At 40.2% G+C, this 17,941-nt stretch overlaps 1 protein-coding gene and 1 long non-coding RNA gene across 28 annotated transcripts in view; one reads left to right on the top strand and one right to left on the bottom strand.

Annotated features, from left to right (window-relative positions):
- MAJIN (membrane anchored junction protein) overlaps window positions 1–17,941 on the top strand; it is a gene marked incomplete at its 5' end in the record, with an annotated part of 238,719 nt that overhangs the window by 220,393 nt on the left and 385 nt on the right. For 13 of the 27 annotated variants that reach the window (XM_082234568.1, XM_082234573.1, XM_082234567.1 and 10 more), the window contains 9 exons: window positions 4,558–4,675; window positions 5,500–5,545; window positions 6,371–6,446; window positions 8,726–8,851; window positions 9,305–9,336; window positions 10,803–10,912; window positions 12,886–12,994; window positions 15,103–15,178; window positions 16,641–16,773. In XM_082234568.1, the coding sequence (XP_082090694.1) occupies window positions 4,558–4,675; window positions 5,500–5,545; window positions 6,371–6,446; window positions 8,726–8,851; window positions 9,305–9,336; window positions 10,803–10,912; window positions 12,886–12,994; window positions 15,103–15,178; window positions 16,641–16,773 (826 nt within the window). Of the gene's footprint in view, window positions 1–4,554; window positions 4,676–5,499; window positions 5,546–6,370; window positions 6,447–8,725; window positions 8,852–9,304; window positions 9,337–10,802; window positions 10,913–12,885; window positions 12,995–15,102; window positions 15,179–16,640; window positions 16,774–17,941 lie in introns of all 27 variants that reach the window. The other 14 variants (XM_082234557.1, XM_082234563.1, XM_082234558.1 and 11 more) reach the window with 2 other exon arrangements.
- Window positions 5,944–15,096, bottom strand: LOC309539008. Its single transcript, XR_014222601.1, has 2 exons — window positions 13,671–15,096; window positions 5,944–6,205 (listed from the first exon to the last, which is right to left on the bottom strand). It is a non-coding gene; the product is annotated as an uncharacterized lncRNA (long non-coding RNA).

Here is a 17,941-nt window from a genome sequence, read left to right as displayed (position 1 = left end):
GGCTTATAGAAAATAAAACATTATTTTACAATAAGAGCCACAGAATTAAAAACAGTAAACTAATTTCAGCATACAGATTTCATCAGCAGAGAGTAAAACAGCACAGAAAAATATACAGCATCCCTAAAAACATACTGTATAGTAGATCTAAAATTTAACTACAGTGGTACCCCGCAAGACGAACGCCTCGCGAGACGAAAAACTCGCAAAACGAAAGGTTTTTTCGTTTTCGAGTTGCCTCGCAAGACGAATTTCCCTATGGGCTTGCTTCGCAAAACGAAGCTTGCCCCGGGGACAGCGGGTCTTCTCTTTTGAAGCAAGGGGCGGCGGGGAGAAGCGATCTTCTCCCCGCAGCCCCAGGTCCGGGGACAGCGGGAAGCGGTTCCCGCTGCCCCGGACCTCTTTTGAAGCAAGGGGCTGCGGGGAGATCGCTTCTCTCCACCGCCCCTTGCTTCAAAAGAGGTCCGGGGACAGCGGGAACCGCTTCCTGCTGCCCCCGGACCTCTTTTGAAGCAAGGGGCTGCGGGGAGATCGCTTCTCCCGGTGCTCCGAAGCTGGGCGGGGGGGGGGCAGGAACACCTGCCCCAGCCGCCGGGCTCCGGAGCGCAGCTGCGAAGCTGGGCGGGGGGGCGGGAACACCTGCCCCAGCCGCCGGGCTCCGGAGCGCTGCTGCAAAGCCGGGCGGGGGGGCGGGAACACCTGCCCCAGCTGCCGGGCTCCGGAGCGCTGCTGCGAAGCCGGGTGGGGGGGCGGGAACACCTGCCCCAGCCGCCGGGCTCCGGAGCGCTGCTGCGAAGCCGGGCGGGGGGCGGGAACACCTGCCCCAGCCGCCGGGCTCCGGAGCGCTGCTGCGAAGCCGGGTGGGGGGGCGGGAACACCTGCCCCAGCCGCCGGGCTCCGGAGCGCTGCTGCGAAGCCGGGCGGGGGGGGGACGGGAACACCTGCCCCAGCCACCCCGCTTCGGAACGCTGCTCCGAAGCGGGGCGGGGGGGGGCGGGAACACCTTCTGAAGGCGGGCGGGGGGCGAAAGTCTTTGTCCCCCCTGCCTGCCTTCCCAGGGGCTTTTAAATCGCCCCGGACAGCGGAGAAGTCCTCCGCTGTCCCGGGGCGATTTTAAAATGCCGCCCGCCAGCATTTTAAGATCGCCCGGACAGCGGAGAAGTCCTCCGCTGTCCCGGGGTTTTTTAAAATGCTGGGGGTGGGAAGAAAAGCCCTTGTTCCCCCCCCCCAGCCTTCAGAAGAGGTCCGGGGACAGACTGTCCCCGGACCTGGTCTGAAGGCGGTTTCCCTAGGAACGCATTAATTGATTTTCAATGCATTCCTATGGGAAACCGTGCATCGCAAGACGAAAAACTCGCAAGACGAAGAGACTTGCGGAACGAATTAATTTCGTCTTGCGAGGCACCACTGTATCTCAAAGGATTCACTTTTTAAAAGCCTGGGGCTATCTCTTTTAGTACTCTTGCTATCTCTTTTACTACTCTACAGTATACAACCACAAACCTGGTCAAAAAGGCCTAGCTGATGAGCTAGATCAGTTTCCAAATCTGCACTAGGAGCCCATTTATAGTGACAAATGTAACCCCTTCCTTCCCATAACTCTGTAAGAAATGGCCTTTAAAGAACACTTATCCTAATTTGTCCATAGTTTGTGGCATTCTTGGTTAACAGAAGACTCCATAGCTCAGAGTCACATGCTTTGGATTCAGTTTTGTGGTGGTTTTTTTATTCAGTTTCAGTTCCAGACACCTCTAGTTCAAAGATCTTGGGTAACAGGGCTGGCAGAAACCTGTGCCTGGGGCTCTGGAGAGCCTACTGCTAGACAAAGCAGATATTGTTAATGATTTGTGCAATTCTGTTTTCATTATGATATTTATCTGTAAGCGGCTTTGAGAGCCTAGTCTAGACATAGACAAGGATATAAATAAGGGATGGACTGTAGCCCAGAACAGAGCACATGATTTGCATGTTCTCAGTCCCTGATATCTCCTGGGTAGGGCACCCATGTTTGAAACCCTGCAGAACCGCTGTCAACCAGTGTGGTAAACAGTGCTGACCAACGATTGGATGCAGTAGTAAGGCAGACATTTTTATTTATTTATGTGACTTCATTATGCCCTCAGGACACAAGAATAAGCATTTATAAATATTTCCAATTGTTTTATTTTGAAATGATTCTTAGAAATGTAAGACGGCTGTCTCACACTGGAGTTCATGTATGGGTTCAGCTTCATTAGAATGCCCTCTTCTGTGTTTATCTCCCTGTTTGCGTTAGAAGAGAGAAAACAGAGACTGCAGTTTGCCAGGAGAGGGCGTTCTCATCCTTGCTACAGCCAAGCAGCTTCTGCTTGCTTTTTGTCTGCTGTTCTACTGCCGCACTGGGCATTGCATTGCAGAGCAGCTGTAACACATGCAAAAATCTGCAGTACCATCCAGGCTTCTCCATAGGATGTTCTGAGTGGTTGATGGTAGGATTAAAGAATTTGTGACGGAGGCAGGAATTAAAAACTGTACTCGTAATCCATGTAGAATGAGGAATAACATCTGTCCCTGCAGCGTAATGGGTCAAAGAGGTTCAGCAGAAATATAACAGGCTGGGACTTAGAGGGTGTGTTTGTTATAACTTAATAGCAATTAAAAAAATCAATTTGATGATTTTTCAGTTGATCAACATTTTTCAGAAACATTGCCCAGATATATAACCTTGAATATTTATTAATGTTAGGATTTGTGAGCAGAAGAACAGTCAGTAGAGTTAAAACCTGGAAAAAGTATGTGAGTGAGAGAGTATTTTAGGTATGTGTGTAAGAGAGAGAGAGGGAATTGAATTTAAGAAAACAGGTAGGATTAATATGGCATATGCAAGTGGAAGCAACAACTTTTTAGATGTGGCAGCCTTTGGACAAAGTGTTGTACAAGTGTGAAAAGTTACCAGGAGTCTGGTTTTGCCATATTTTTAGAAACATTATTTTGTGGGTCAGTTTATTAATGACACAATGACCTCACATTCACTTGTACCAACATGCAACTGTAGGATGCGTATGGCTATTTCTATTCCGACAATTGCCAGAATATGAGAGATGAGCTCTGTGTGTCTTTTTGGCAGGGAAATCATGGGAAAACGCTTTCCTTTCTTTCCAATGAGAAAATGACATTAAATAAATAAGGAATTCAGGTTGATCAGACAAAAAATGTAAATCAGCCCCCCCCATAGATTCCTTGTAGCGACTGGAATTGTATTGTCTGGAATTGTGTTGATTGAGAGACCAGTGGTTCCTGAATTTATAAAGAGATTTACCCAGAACTTGATCAGACTAATCAACTGATGTAGTTGTTATGCTTCAAGCAATGTATAATTTTATTGTTCAGAACTCTGAACCACTTGACTCTCTTTTTTCCTCGCTGCTTTGGAAGGAAAATAAAATCCAGATGAAATTGTTTGTAATCATTTGGTACTTTTGATGCAGCTCAACATGAGTATATTCTGAAATAAATAGTTGCATTTGTGAAGGAGAATCATTTTGGTGCAAATATTCTGCCAAACAGCAATAAATCGTTCCTTGTCTCACATCTATAATTTGAAAGCTGTCCACCAGAAAACACTGACTTGCCATACATGAAATACAGTATATGTAAAAAAAGGATGCAATTAGTATCCAGTATAAAATACCATGATCCATCACACCTGTTTGTATTGATGCAGGGCTTTTTCTAAGTGCTCAAACTAATTTTACCACCATCAGGACAAAATTTCTTAAGTGTCCAAGTAACATCCTGTTTTGCAAAATTTATAAACTGACTTGTGCTTGTGCTACCCTTGTGTTGTAATAAATTAGTAGTTTGAGAAAGTGCTGTTATTTTAGTGGCACTGCTCAGTGGATGTTTGCATTTTGCTTTACAAATGAATTCTCTTTGGCTATAATATCAAATACTGAAGCAGTGATGGCATAAAATAGCAAGATTACATGAGATTCCTAGTAAATTGAAGGTTAATCTGTATTCTATAGCATTATGGCTTACGCATGGATCACAACATGACTTAATAAGAAGTGCTTATCTTCATAACCAGGCCATTACTTTAAAATCTATTAAGAACATACTGTCATCTCTAATGATCCAAGAACCAGGAAGGTTAAGAGAATAATGGATCAGCTTAGTTTTGCATTCATATTAATTTACCACTTTGTTGCAAACTCCTGCAGTAATGCTTTCTGAAAAGTGCAATCGTTGGAAAGAAAAACAAACTCCTGGGCTTGAAAACTAGCAATAGTTCTTATGAGCTACATGTTGAGGAAAGATTACTGTATATTTTCAGCTTTCCAACTGCACTTTTGAGAATCATCCCAGCATATATTTTGGCCTCATACAAAAACTGAACTGCTGTATTTTAATATATTTGCTGAACCCATAAAGCGTCAACTTGTGCATAACACTTCCAGACAAATTTCTAAAACTAGGCCAGCTCATAACTCTTTGGTTGCCTTGCCACAAACAATGGAATTGGTGTGATAAGATTTGTTTTAGCATAGTGTTTCTTCTTCTTCTTCTTTTAAGTAGGCTGGTTTTCTGAACACTCATCTTTAAAACCATTCACATATCCAGTGCCTGAGACAAGGTTTTTTCATGCAGGAGCAAATGTCTACAAATTTAAGATCAAATATGGCAACTCTATGAGGTAAGTATGACAAGACAGTTAACTGAAAGCCTTCACTTCACAATATTGAGGAATTGTTCAAATTAAGAAGCAGAAATAAAAGATAGGCTCAGCATCTCAAAAGAACTTAGGTTGAGACTTGTTAAAATCAAAAATTGTATTAGAATATGACAGATACTTTACCTAAAGCTAGTTTATCATAATGACCCAGAGAATAAGCTATAACTTTATCTCTGAACTCACTTAGGTAAGCCATCTGTCACTCTCATCCCTCTGCATATCTGCAATGTGAAGCTAATAACACTGGTCTGCCTTACAGGCTTGTTGTAAGGATAACTGAGAGAAGTTATGTGAAGCAGAGGCAGAGCTAGCTGCTCTGGCACCCGGAGTGGCGCACATGCTGTGCACCCAGGGGCGGGGCTAGCCGCCTGTGAGGGTGGGGCGAGCATCCAAGGGGGGCGGCGCAGCGATGTCACCCCCCTCAGGGATGACACCCGAGACGGACCACACCCACCGCACCCCCTTCCTCCACCAGTGATGTGAAGCACACTGAACACCCTGCAAATACTGTAACAAGCTGCTGCTGCTATTATTACTATAACTATACTATAAATATCAGAATGTTCTGGATTGACCCTGGTTAATTTGAACAAAACCATTATTTAAATCAGCCAGAGTTCCCCCCAGTGCAGACATAACAAGAAAATTCTGATCACATCCTTGAAGCCACGTTGGAGGGGAAAGGGGAATATATGAGCAGTTAGATATTTAGTCTAAACTACAGTAATTGCAATTGTTTTAAATGCCCATTTCTGCAGTTAAATTCTGTTATGTTTGTTTTACAGTGTTAATATTGATTTTCATGGAAGTATTGTTAATGAAGAACTACAGGTAAGATATGCCTCAGATTTGTCTCAGAAAGGGTCATGTGATAGATGTGGAATTTAGACTTTGTCCTCTGCTTTGGGAAAACAGAACTCACTTAAAGTTCAAGTTCCATTCAGATAGCTTTGGACCTCACAGTGAATGCTTGTTTGGGAGTTTCCTGTTTGCTGGGAGGAAAACTTGCAAAAAACACGGCTTTGTCTTGTGTAAGAGGGGGTAGTACATTTCCTTATATGGTCCCAATTATGATTTTTCTGTTCTCATGGTATGTTTGTATTGCATTGTACTAAGCTTCATTTCTGACTGGCTTATGGTTCCCTACTGAACTCTTGAAATCCTCCACCACCCCTTTTACCTGGAAGTCCTTGTAAAGCCAAGTCTGCAATATGCCAATCCTACAATAATTTTATTAATTATTGTCTTCTTTTTATTAAGCAGTGTATAATGGGCTCAGTGTGTTACTTATGCAGAGTACAGAGATGAAACTGGGAGCATAGAGATGAAACTGGTGCATCAAACTTTTTTTTATCCTTTTGCTTGAGCAGAAGAAGATGTAATAAAGTCAACTGCAGAGGAACCTGTGGTTGTGCAAATGTTGTTGGACTCCCAGCTTCCATCAGCTTCAGCCAGCATGGGATAATGGGAGTTGTTGTAGTTCAGCAACACCTGGAAGGTTGAGGATAAGTATCAGGAGATCTAGAAGTTAGCTTGATAAAACATAATAACAACCTTATCACAAGAACTCTGGCTAGTCCAGTCTATTACACTGTGTTTAATATCAGAAATTTGTATGCACTAATAAAGTATCAGAATTTCCTTCAATTCTTCCAGGATGCTATTCGAGTAATACTTGGAAACCTTAATGATCTATGCCCATTTACTACTGAACACTTGATAATATTTCCATGTATCCTTTTATCAGTGTAAGTTGTCTAAGGAACACATGTTGACGGTGGGGGTGGTTATAAATCTGTTAATAAAAATAAATAATCATGAGGCTAATCTGGAAAAGGATTTTACACAACCCGTCTGACATATGTAACACAGAAGAATCTTACTTCACAAAATCGCAAGAGAAACACTTATTGGTGGTAGGCTGCCATTGAATGTGTAGGCAGTGAAATAGACACACATGTGCTTATCAGGGACAGGGATGAAGAAGTGTGCACTAGATACTTTCTGATGGGGAACAGGGACAAGCAGTTGAAAACCAGGAAGCATTTGAATTACAACAATGTGCATTTGTACTAGGACCTGAACGAATGTGTGCACTAATAAGCTGGTAATCAGGCAAAAGGGAAACAAGAATAAACAACAACAATTAGAAGCTGAGAAGAGATGAATTATCAGCACTAGTGAAACATTAAAGGGGCATCTAAATGGGAAGGCTTGATAATCAAGCGCAAGCTGGTGAGAATTGGAAAAAGGTTAAACTCGTGCAAGCTGGGTATAATTTTGATTGGAAGTAAGAATGCAGCATTTTGAAAAGGTAGAAAGCATACTTCTGCTACAATAAGAGGTATGCATTTTGAAAATCCTGCTGAATTCCATTTTTGAGCAAATCTCCCAAACATGCAACATCATTTTTCAGTGAAGTGAAAATACTTGTGCAAATAATGAGAGACATTTTTCACATTATTTGCCTATGGTAATTTACTGCAGTAATATGTCAGTTTCCTACATAATATCCAGGTAGTAAACTTCTGTTTGTGAAGCAGTCTCCACCCAGCCATCAGTCAGTTGCCTAAAAAATGCCTATTCTCCTTTTTGCCCCTCTAAGCTTTCTCCTATCTGTACCAAAGAATGGCATCTTTGCTCAGAATCACCTTTTCACACTCTCTGCTTTGTTGGTTTTCTGTCTCCTGAGACAGACAGATGCCAACTAACTCACAACTTATATAACCCTTAGATCAAGAATTTGCAACTGGCAGCCCTGGATCAAAAGCAGTTCCCAGAAGTGTTCTATTTGTCCCCCACCTCCTTTTCCAAGCAGAGACGAAAGGAGTGGTGTGGAGACAATAGTGGTTTTAAACATGGGATTTACTGATCTTCAGCTAGTGGTGGTTTAGTGTTTAATACACCAGTCCTCACCCCAGCTTCTTTTCAAAACTTGCTACAAAGTACATAGAGCCTTAGATTATTAAGCTTGATTTCTTAAGTCTGATTTTTTTTAACATTGAAGAGTGAGATAAGATATTCATAAGATATGCAGATTCAGTAGACTTATTTTCTTATCCTTAAATTTACCTGTTATCTCTGCTCGAGTGTAGAAAATATTTGGTCTGCAAGTTGTGGTGCTATATCTGTTATCATGCTGCAATACAGTGGTACCTTGGGTTACAAACACCTTGGGTTACAAACACTTCGGGTTACAGACTCCGCTAACCCGGAAGTAGTACCTCGGATTAAGAACTTTGCCCCAGGATGAAAACAGAAATCGTGCGCTGGCGGCATGGCGGTAGCGGGAGGCCCCATTAGCTAAAGTGGTACCTCAGGTTAAGAACAGATTCAGGTTAAGAACGGACCTCCAGAACGAATTAAATTTGTAACCAGAGGTACCACTGTACAGCATTGTATCCATAAAGCTTTTTGTGTAAAGCTCCACGGTGCCTCCAATTCTGCACTCAGATACATTAGTGTTTTCTCTTTTCCCTACTAGCTTCTGCACATAACGCTAAGCCAAAGGATAGTTCAGCATGGATGAACAAGTGTACAGGTGCACAGTGAGAAAATCATGGCTGTTTTGCTCCTGCCACCACCACACTATCTAGAGCTAAGCTATTGTTTGGCTTAACCTTAGGTCTCCGCCCAGCCTCATGGTTTGTTTCTCTCAAAACAATCCACAGGCAGTAATGTAAAAACAAACATTGGATGCAGTGCATTTGTCTGGAGCAAGACAAACCATGAAACTGGGTTTAGATGTAACCATAAGCCCAAACCATGGCTTAACTCTGGGTTGTGCAGTGACAGTAGGACCAGGGAAGAGCGAAGTGATGACAATTTTCTCACCATGCACTAGGATGCTTACTTGTTCACACTATGCATTTGGCTTTCAGTGGTAGGCAGTAGCATTCCATTCCTGTCTTCCCTGAGGCAAACTGAACCAGGAATGACACCATAATTTTTGCAACCTTCCTTTTACTCCAGTGTGCTGCTGAACTGTTGAGCCTTAACTGTACCGATCAGATTTAAACCAATGGGAAAAAGTGTCAGACTTGAGATTCATGCGTGGTGATACGTTTCTTGTTCCTTATCCTTACGTCTGCACTGTCTATGTAGAATTAAATCTCCTGAAGCATGGTGCATTGTGGGGTAAGTTCCGAAGTTCAAGAAGGAAGGTTTGAAGTCTAAAGATATATAACCTGACATAATTGCCACAAGAAAAACAAACAATTGATTTTGGCTCCAGGATTTCCCTATTTTCCCATAGTGCACAGGTTGGGATAGTCCCTGACCTTCCTGATGTTGCAATTTATAGGCCTATAAAAACTCTTGATTATCCATGGGTCTGCAAAAACAGATCCAAAGCTATTGGATATGGAGTGGTCACTTTCTCTGGGCATGTGTGTATCAGTCACCTTTTAAATGATAGTAGGGTTAAGATGTTTGAGAGGTTTATCTTTCCTTTTCCTGGAAATTTGCTGTTACACTTTTTGCAAATGTGCAGTTCCATGTACTGGAATGTGTTATATTTTAAGTCTGCCAGTAAATAAGTTACCAATTTGGATTGGCCTATCTTTTATGAAGCATGTTGCATATTTTCAGGTAAAGCAGGATGTAGAGAGGCCTGTAACTCTGTGAGTATTTTCTTTGAAGTTTCAGACGATAAGATGGGAAAAAGTAGAGAGGGATTCATTATGACGGAATTAATACTTTTAAGTTTAAAAAAATGGGGTGGGAGAACAGAACTGCTTCAGCATATGCCTAAACTTGTATTTGTAGCCAGTGCTAGTCCTACTCAGAGTAGATCTATGGAAATAAATAGATATGACAAACATAGTTCCATTAATTTGAATGGGTCTACTCTGCATAGAACTTAGTTGGATAGAACTTTTCATTTGCATGATCTATGTGCTTAAAAGAAACCAGATAAAGTAAATTTTGTTGCACATTGGTGCCTTAGGCTGTAATCCTTTATGCTAATCTGAGAACAAGACCATTGACCTCTATGGCTCCTACTCCCAAATAGACATGCATAGGTTTGCTCTGTTGCTGTGGGTTCTGCAGTTCAGCGCCCAATAACTCATAACTCCAGTGACTTCAATAGGCATTGTTCCTTAGACATATGTGAAATTAGTACAGTGGTACCTCGTGTTACAAATGCTTTGGGTTACAAACTCTGCTAACCTGGAAGTAGTACCTCGGGTTGAGAACTTTGCCCCAGGATAAGATCGAAAATCGCGCACTGGCAACACGGCGGCAGTGGGAGGCCCCATTAGCGAAAGCGCGCCTCAGGTTAAGAATGGTTTCGGGTTAAGAGCAAACCTCTGGAACGAATTAAGTTCGTAACCCAAGGTACCACTGTACAGGAAAAGGAGCGATTCTAATGTAATGGCCCCATGTGAGCACCTCTGAAAAACTGTTTCCATGTGACCCTGGGGGTGACCCTATCTAGCATTTCCACAGGGACCCTGAAATTCCAGTGCAGTTGCTTTCATATAGATACATCACTGGATTATCCAAAATCATGTGGTTAAATCACTGGTGAACATGCCTTCCACATGAAACATTGTTATATAGTGGCACTTCCTATGGGATCCACAACAACTGAATTGCACAACAATTGAATTAAGTGCAGTGACACACTTACCTGGGAATATGGCCTATTGAGCACAGTGGTTGTGCTCAATAGGGTTGGGGAAACGTTTATTCTATCAAAGTCCACACTGAGGTTGTGGGGAGATGAGGGTGGAGAGAGGCATGTGACATAGAAGTATTAATATATTTTTGCTAAAGGACACATTTATTAATACAATATACTATAATATAATGTAATAATAGTATATATTATTATATAATATAATAATATAATACAATAAAGTGCAAACGTGTTTTCGAATGGATTTTTTTTTGCAGTGTTAGCTTTCTTGAGATGCTATTCCTAAGTTTAAACAAAAACAAGCAAATGTGTTTTTATTATATGTTAATACATGTTTTTGCAAGTCTTGTAATAGTGAATAAAATTTATGTTTTTAAATAAATAAATAAATAAATAAATAAATAAATAAATAAATAAATTTGACAATCTGATGCATCCTAATAGGACAACAGTGGAAGTGACCAAAGAGATAAACTGGACACTGAAAGAACCATTAAGTGGAGGAGACTTGAAGACACAGTAGAAATTTCACATCCACGGATATCCAGGGGCAGGTCAGTGAAGATCTTCCCTCCTAAACCCGGCATGAATTCCTCATTCTTACTTTTAAAATGCTTGATGGCACTTCTCAAATGTTGTGCTAAATAGTGTCAGTTATTTGACAATGTTTTTAAAAAGTTGTCATATGATATATTAAGTACATACACTTATAAGCATTTACGATTCAGAGGGAAAGTGTTGCACATAAATATAGATTCATTTGCTCTGGTTCAGAGAGGGATAGGGTATGAGTTTTGCTTCGTTTCCTGGTAACGAATGAAATGGTGATGTCAGTATCTCCTGGTGGCAATTTAACCCGAAGGTTGAATACTCATGTGGTATTTCCAAGCCATAGAAACTGTGAAAACTCAACTTTGCCCTGCTGTGATAAATATCAACAGGTCAACTACAGTATTCAAAAGTGTTACATAATTGCTAAGAGTTATTATGATTACCAGATGGAGAACACATGGAGTATTCACCATGAAACAGATGCAGTATAAACATAGAATTGCCTTGCAAAAACATAGCATACAACCATTCCTAGGAGGAAATGGGTAGGATGTAATTCCACAATAGCGGAGAGGTTTGGATTCCTTGTAAAAAGTACTGTTTGTTATGTGGCTGTTTAAAGAAAGCACTTCAAAAACTACAATCAATAATTCTTATTTTGTTGCTGCCACAGACCTCAGGCAGTTCACATATGATGCTAAATCAAAATTTAGCACTGCACAAATGAGCCAAAGCAAGCCTTGGACTTGTTAAACCAGTGTGGTGTAGTGGTTAAAGTGTTGGACTAGGACATAGGAGGCCACTCAGCCATGAAGCTTACTAGGTGACCTCAGGCCAGTCACTGCCTCTCAGCCTAACCTACCTCACAGGTGTGGGGATTAAATGAGGAGTGGGGAGAAATATGCACTCCAACTTGAGTTCCTTGGAGTAAATAGTGGGATAGAAATGCAATTAAACAAACAAACAAAACTTTAAAAATGTTTCCTCCTCCCTTCCCATTTCACACACAAGAGGGAGATCTGAAGCATCTGCCTATATTTTTAATCCCTGTGGTGTAATTTGGAGAACTCTGATTAGTCTAAATTCTAGCTAGCTCAAAACAAGCCAGATCAAGCTGTGTTTTTCTTATCCTGGTTTGCTTGCTAACCAGAGTTTATTCTAAAGGAGAGTTCCCCAAGATTGAATGCAATAGGGAACACTTTTCAGATTAAAAGTTTGGACAGATGGTTCCATTCTCTTCTTCTGGTGTGTACTAGGATTGCAGAGGACAGCAGGAGCACTCAAGTCAGAAACTCTCAGAAGTTTATACTGGTAATGCTAAACTGTCTTTTTTTTGGGGGGGGACCTTACACCCACCATCATGCCCATTGAGAGCCACTTGCCCTTCAGGGGCATCCGTCAGTGGCTGCATCCTAGTGGTGGGCCATGGGCTGTGTTGATATGAACTGGCCCACACTGTTTACATGCATTGCCTTCCCATCAAAATATTCAGTTTCCCAGCTAAACATATAATAGTAATTTAGTTGAAATATGTAAAATTACATTAAAAATCAAGAAATGCAGCTAATGAAATCAAATAAAGATCAGCAATAAAATGTTAATTCATCACAAATCAGACTGAAACATTGAAAAAATAGAAGTGATTTAAAAAGGGCTCAGCAATAACACCTCTTTTAAAAAACAAATTATTTTTTTGTGTAGCAAAATGATTGCTTTGCAGTGTATGAAACAGATCCACATATAAGTTGTACAATAAAACTGCTTTAAAAAATGTTTTTGAAAACAAACAGGTTGGCACTTAGCAGTTCATCTTTATTTAATTATCATACATACGAGGGGGGGAAATATCCTAAAAGTTTTCTTGCTTAATGTTGGCAAAATACTCAATTTATAAAAAGTTGTTCCAAATGGATGTTTGGTCTTTTCTGTTGTTGCAGAATACAAATGAGATACATATTTATGTTTTACTTTGCAGAAATGTGACTAAAAATACAACCTGTATTCATGACACAGCCAAGCTAGAAGTTGGCTTTGAAAACAAGAGACTTCAGGAAGACGCAGTTTATCCAACTCTTGTATCAAATGTATTTTATTTATTTTTTACATTAGATCGAGATTGAATCTGTTGATATGACTATGTGCAGGAGCATTACCTTCCACCAGAAGCTTTGATAGCAAATATTGCAACTCATCATTGATTCCAACCATGGTTTTAGCATGGCATACATGAGGAAGAAAGAAGCCTGGTGGAGTAGCAATGCAGAGTAGGGAAACTGTGGGCAGGAAAAAAGTTAAATACTCTCCTCAAAGTCCACACATCCCAGTTTGAAAATACAAAGCGACTTGCACACATTTGCATGGAAGGGTAGTTAGGTTCTTAATTACATAACACCAAACTTTTAGTTTGAAGGCACAGATGAGTGTGAGCTGGATCAAGTTCTAACCCTCTGACAAAGAAACTTCACATAACTTGTTTTCCATGCATTTGTAACTGATTGTATTTTTGTGAGGATATGAAATATATTTCCTTCTTCTTCCCCTTTTCTTGTGCTTCCCATCGTTAATGTTATATATATTGATTTGTTAAATTGGTATCCCACCATTCCATCACCAAATTGTGAACAAAATATGAAGTAAGAAGCGTAAAAGCAGGGCAACTAAAGCATTTCAATAAAACCACTTTAAGTCAATTGTACCATCTTTACAATGGCCATAAGTGGCCAGCTTATGGGTGTTATGCCTGTCTGAATAAAAACATACTTGTCTTCTGGTGGAAGGTCATCAAAAACAGGGCTAGCTGGGTCTCTCTAAGCAAGGTGTTCCAGAATCCGGGAGCAGCCACCAAGAAAGTCACTTGATTTCTTGTGCTCCAGATGTTGGCAGGACATGCCCTGACATGACGTTGTTGACTATAAAAACCTTGGCAGTCATGCATGGGAGACAACTGTCTTTTAGATAATTGGATCTCAAGTAATAAAGGACTTAAAGTAATAAAGGATCATAACAAGCATGTTGAATTTTGCCCAGAAATGGACCAATAGCCAGTGAAGTTCTTAGGAGTTCCTCTAACTAGCAGTACTCTGATCAATACTGTGGCTGCAACATTCTGAATCAGGCTGGAGTTTCTGAACACAATGGCAGCTCCATGTACAGAATGTGACAGTAGTCAAAATTAGATGTAACCCCCCCAGGCATAAGTCTGTGGACAGGGGCACTTTTATTTACCGTAAATCTTTATGAAGTGTGCTATGTCCATAGGTGCTCTAGATGATGATACATTATTTAAAGTTGGGATGTATATTTCCGTGAGTTATTGAGGAATTCAAATTGTATCTTCAGCTGAAAGTTTACAAACAGAAAACAGAAAATCTTGTCCTAGAAGAGCAATGATGCTGGTCTTAGATTAGAATGATTTGAACTTTGAGTCTTAGTATCGACTTTTCAGACTAAACTGATCATAAATTCAGTATAAGCTTCATAGACTACATGTGCCTATGTCCTCTTTTCAATTGCCTGAAACTTATCTTGGTTTATCTCCTACCTTATCACTCTGTTAATCCCACTCTTCCTCTGAGGAACTCTAGGTAGGGTAAATGGGTTTCTTCCCGTTCAGTTTAATCCCTTCCAAATGCTCAAATCCTACACCCGGATAATTACTCTTTCCTTTTATACTTCTGCTTACCTCTGCTCTCAAGATCTTTTGCTGTTTTGCAGCTGTCTCTCCCCCTTACAGTCGTCACTATTTTCTCTTGACTACATATTAATGGCTAGTGCAGTGTAACATAGATAAATCCATGGGGGGGGGCTGTGAAATCTCACCCCAACCTGCAGCCCTTCTCATCTCATGTGAATTCTCCCCATCCATTCTCCATGGCGTTCATTGTGGTTAGCTAATAAATGTTTGTGTAAAATGCACACTAGAGGGGAGAAAGTTAATTTCACATCAATATTATAGATAGAGATTATAAAATGAATTGGTATAAATTTAAGACATTTATAGTTTATGCTAAGTAGCTTTAAAATGGATGATGAAGAATCTAGCAGTCCTGATGCTTTGATTATGCATTTGTTCTTAATTGAAACTATTGTTTCCCACCATAATATGTGACATAGGGTGGGTTGTAAATATGTTAAATAAATATGAAGGGGAAAGGATAAAATATCTAAATTATTTTTACTCCTCTCCCCCCAGGATCAGCCAGAAGAAATTGAGTGTCAATATTGTGGCTCTGCCACTGTTAACAACGATTATGAAAATAAGAGGTTGTGTAAGTATGAAATTATTACTGTAAAGGTGTGAGCCTATGAAGAGGAATTCACCTGGAAGCTTGGGTTCAAATCATGATGCGAAGGAATTGGGCCTTAGACAAAGGCATCTAGCTTGGAGGTGGGCAGATAAATGTAGATATCAGCATAATAAGAAAAGGATTTGAATGCCAGAGAGAAAGGCAGGAAAGAAGGACTGTATGAGGAGTGTATGAGAGAAAGTGAGATTCAGTTCTAGGGAAAGAGGATCATGTTTTAATCTACTTCATTTTATTATTTTGCTCCATTGGAAAATATACTGGTTTTCTGTAACTTTCCCCTGTAATATCTTTTCCTTAAAACTTTAATATTTTTTTCTGTTCCACTAATTTAGTTATATTTTTCGTAAGCCCATGTAGTCTCAATTTATTGTAAAGACACTTGCACCTGGAAGCCATAGGTTGCTGTACCTTGAGAAGCTTCAGAGAAACCCCAGAAAAGTGTTTAAGATGACTGAAAAAGGGAAGTAGTAAGCTCAGATACAATGGGACTTAGTGGTGTGGCAAGTAGCCATTACATGTGACAGTCATTGAGTTGGTCCCCATTGGTTGTCCTTGGTTGCGTAGGAATCACATCAAGACTTACAGAACAAGATATAGTATAAAAGGGGGGGTATGACAGCTGGTGTAGTGTAGCAGTTATAGTACTGGGCTTGGACTGGGAACACCAAGATTAAAAATCTCAGGTCACTGGGTAGCCTTGGCCTTGGGCAACTCAGTTAAGACAGCAAACAACTGTGACAACTATAAACTGCCTCAGGTTTTCACCAAACTGGTGAAGATTTTTCATGTTATTTATTTCTTGAAATTATTTATGCTCCACTCTTTAGTGTTTCATATATATATCCTCTTTTTGGACTTCCATCAGCATGTCTGATAATTCTCCGTTTTTCTCACTTCTTCCACATTTCTTAATTTAATATTTCACTACCTTATTATTTTATTTTATCTTATTTTTAAAACAATATTTCTACTGTACATTTTCACAGAACTTCCTGAAAGCCACTCTTTAGTGTTTCTATTTTCAGAACAGCTTACAACAAATGACAATACATAATTAAAATGAAACCACATCCCAATTCACCTAATAAAAAGATTGGAAGGATTAAAAATAGCAGAACAATAAAACAAGTTTTAGAAGAGATTAAAACCCAATTCAAATGATGAGAAGGCGAGAGTAAAAAAAATTTTTTTGCCTGGCACTGGAAAGATTGGAAAGTGTTGCACAGATGTGGTACTGCACCAAAAAAGCCTTATTTCCTATTACCAACTCCACAAATATTCTTTCATGTAGAAAAACACGAGAGATTCAAACTACAAGGTGGTGCACATTAGCGTTGCCACTGTTGATTTTATACTTTCTGAATTGAATTCAGAGTAATTGTTCTCTATCCCCATATAATTTGTATTTTTTCTTTGGACATAGGGGAATCTGCAGCATACGTCAGGACAAAAAATACAGAGAACACCCCGCAGAAAGGACAAGTTGCAAGTGTACAAAAGAGAGCAGAGGAAAATGTGGAGTTAAAAGCTAAAGGCTTTTTAGAGTTACTGAAAAGGTAATGTAATAACATTAAAGCATCTAGACTTCCTAGCAGGAGCCAGTATAGTATTCACATTGGCTCCAGTAAGGGATTTATGTTAGAGATTAATTTGATCCCTAAAACCTACTGAGGCTATTAATGTAATGACATGTGTTTTGCATGTGTATGATGATGTCTGAAGTTTTGTATTCAGGAGCACAGGAAGCAAATAATCTTTTTGTGTATTGTTTTTTCAAAAGCCTTTCCTCATGTAATTCTAATAAATCGGTAACAAGAATACATTGGGAGGGCAGAACTGTGGGTGAAGAGACCCACAAACACTCTCAATTTTGACAGGATAATAACCACACATACATTCATTGAAAAAAGGGGGTCATTGAGCTGAAAAGTTTTGGGACAATTTAAAAGAATGAATACCTGGAAAAATTCTTCCTGGAGACAACTTACTTCCTCCCTTACCTTAGTTGGTTTTCCATGTCATATTCTTAGACAGTGTACCTTGTTATTTGCTTTGTTATTTTTATTGTAAAAGTGAGCTTAAAAATGATTATTTTCTGATGCTAATTCCTCAAAAATTATGTTTTAAATACCCCTAAAATGTATTGTTGAGGGTTTCAAAAGATATATATATACCAGTAAGACTTCGTGCTCCCCAAATGACGTAGCATGGCGGTTAATTTAATTCCTGTATATTAGGGATAAAGCGATTGTGTGCTGTTAGCATAGTGTGTGTGTGTGTGTGTGTGTGTGTGTGTGTGTGTGTGTATCTCCCATGTTTCTAGAGTGGTGCAATATTGTCTGTCTGCGTGCATGTTGTGAAGAGATGAGGGTGGGGACAGTGATGTGACTTGATAAGCACAGCTTTGAAAGGAATGCAGCACAAATGTTCTAGTGTGTAGGAAGGACTCATCCAGACTTCCTCTTCTCTCACTGGTTTTCCCAGGAAAACCCGATCTTTTCCGCTGAATTGGTGCAAACGTCAATCAGGTTTCCCTTGGATTCGCCGTTTGCTCCAGTTCAGCACTAAATAGCATGTTTTCCTTGGGAAAGCAGCAGGGCAACAGGAAAACCACTCGGACCCATGCTTTCTAGGTAGTGTGGATGAGCCTTATCACAGGTTTCCTTTCCCCTGGAAAACCCAAGTTGCTGATATTCCACATTGTCAAGCAGTTTTCTCAGTGTG

This window comes from Podarcis vaucheri (assembly GCF_965113315.1).
Source record: "Podarcis vaucheri genome assembly, chromosome: 8".
NCBI lineage: Eukaryota > Metazoa > Chordata > Lepidosauria > Squamata > Lacertidae > Podarcis > Podarcis vaucheri.
Note: the sequence above shows the minus strand (reverse complement) of the source record. Positions and strands in the feature narration are given on the sequence as shown.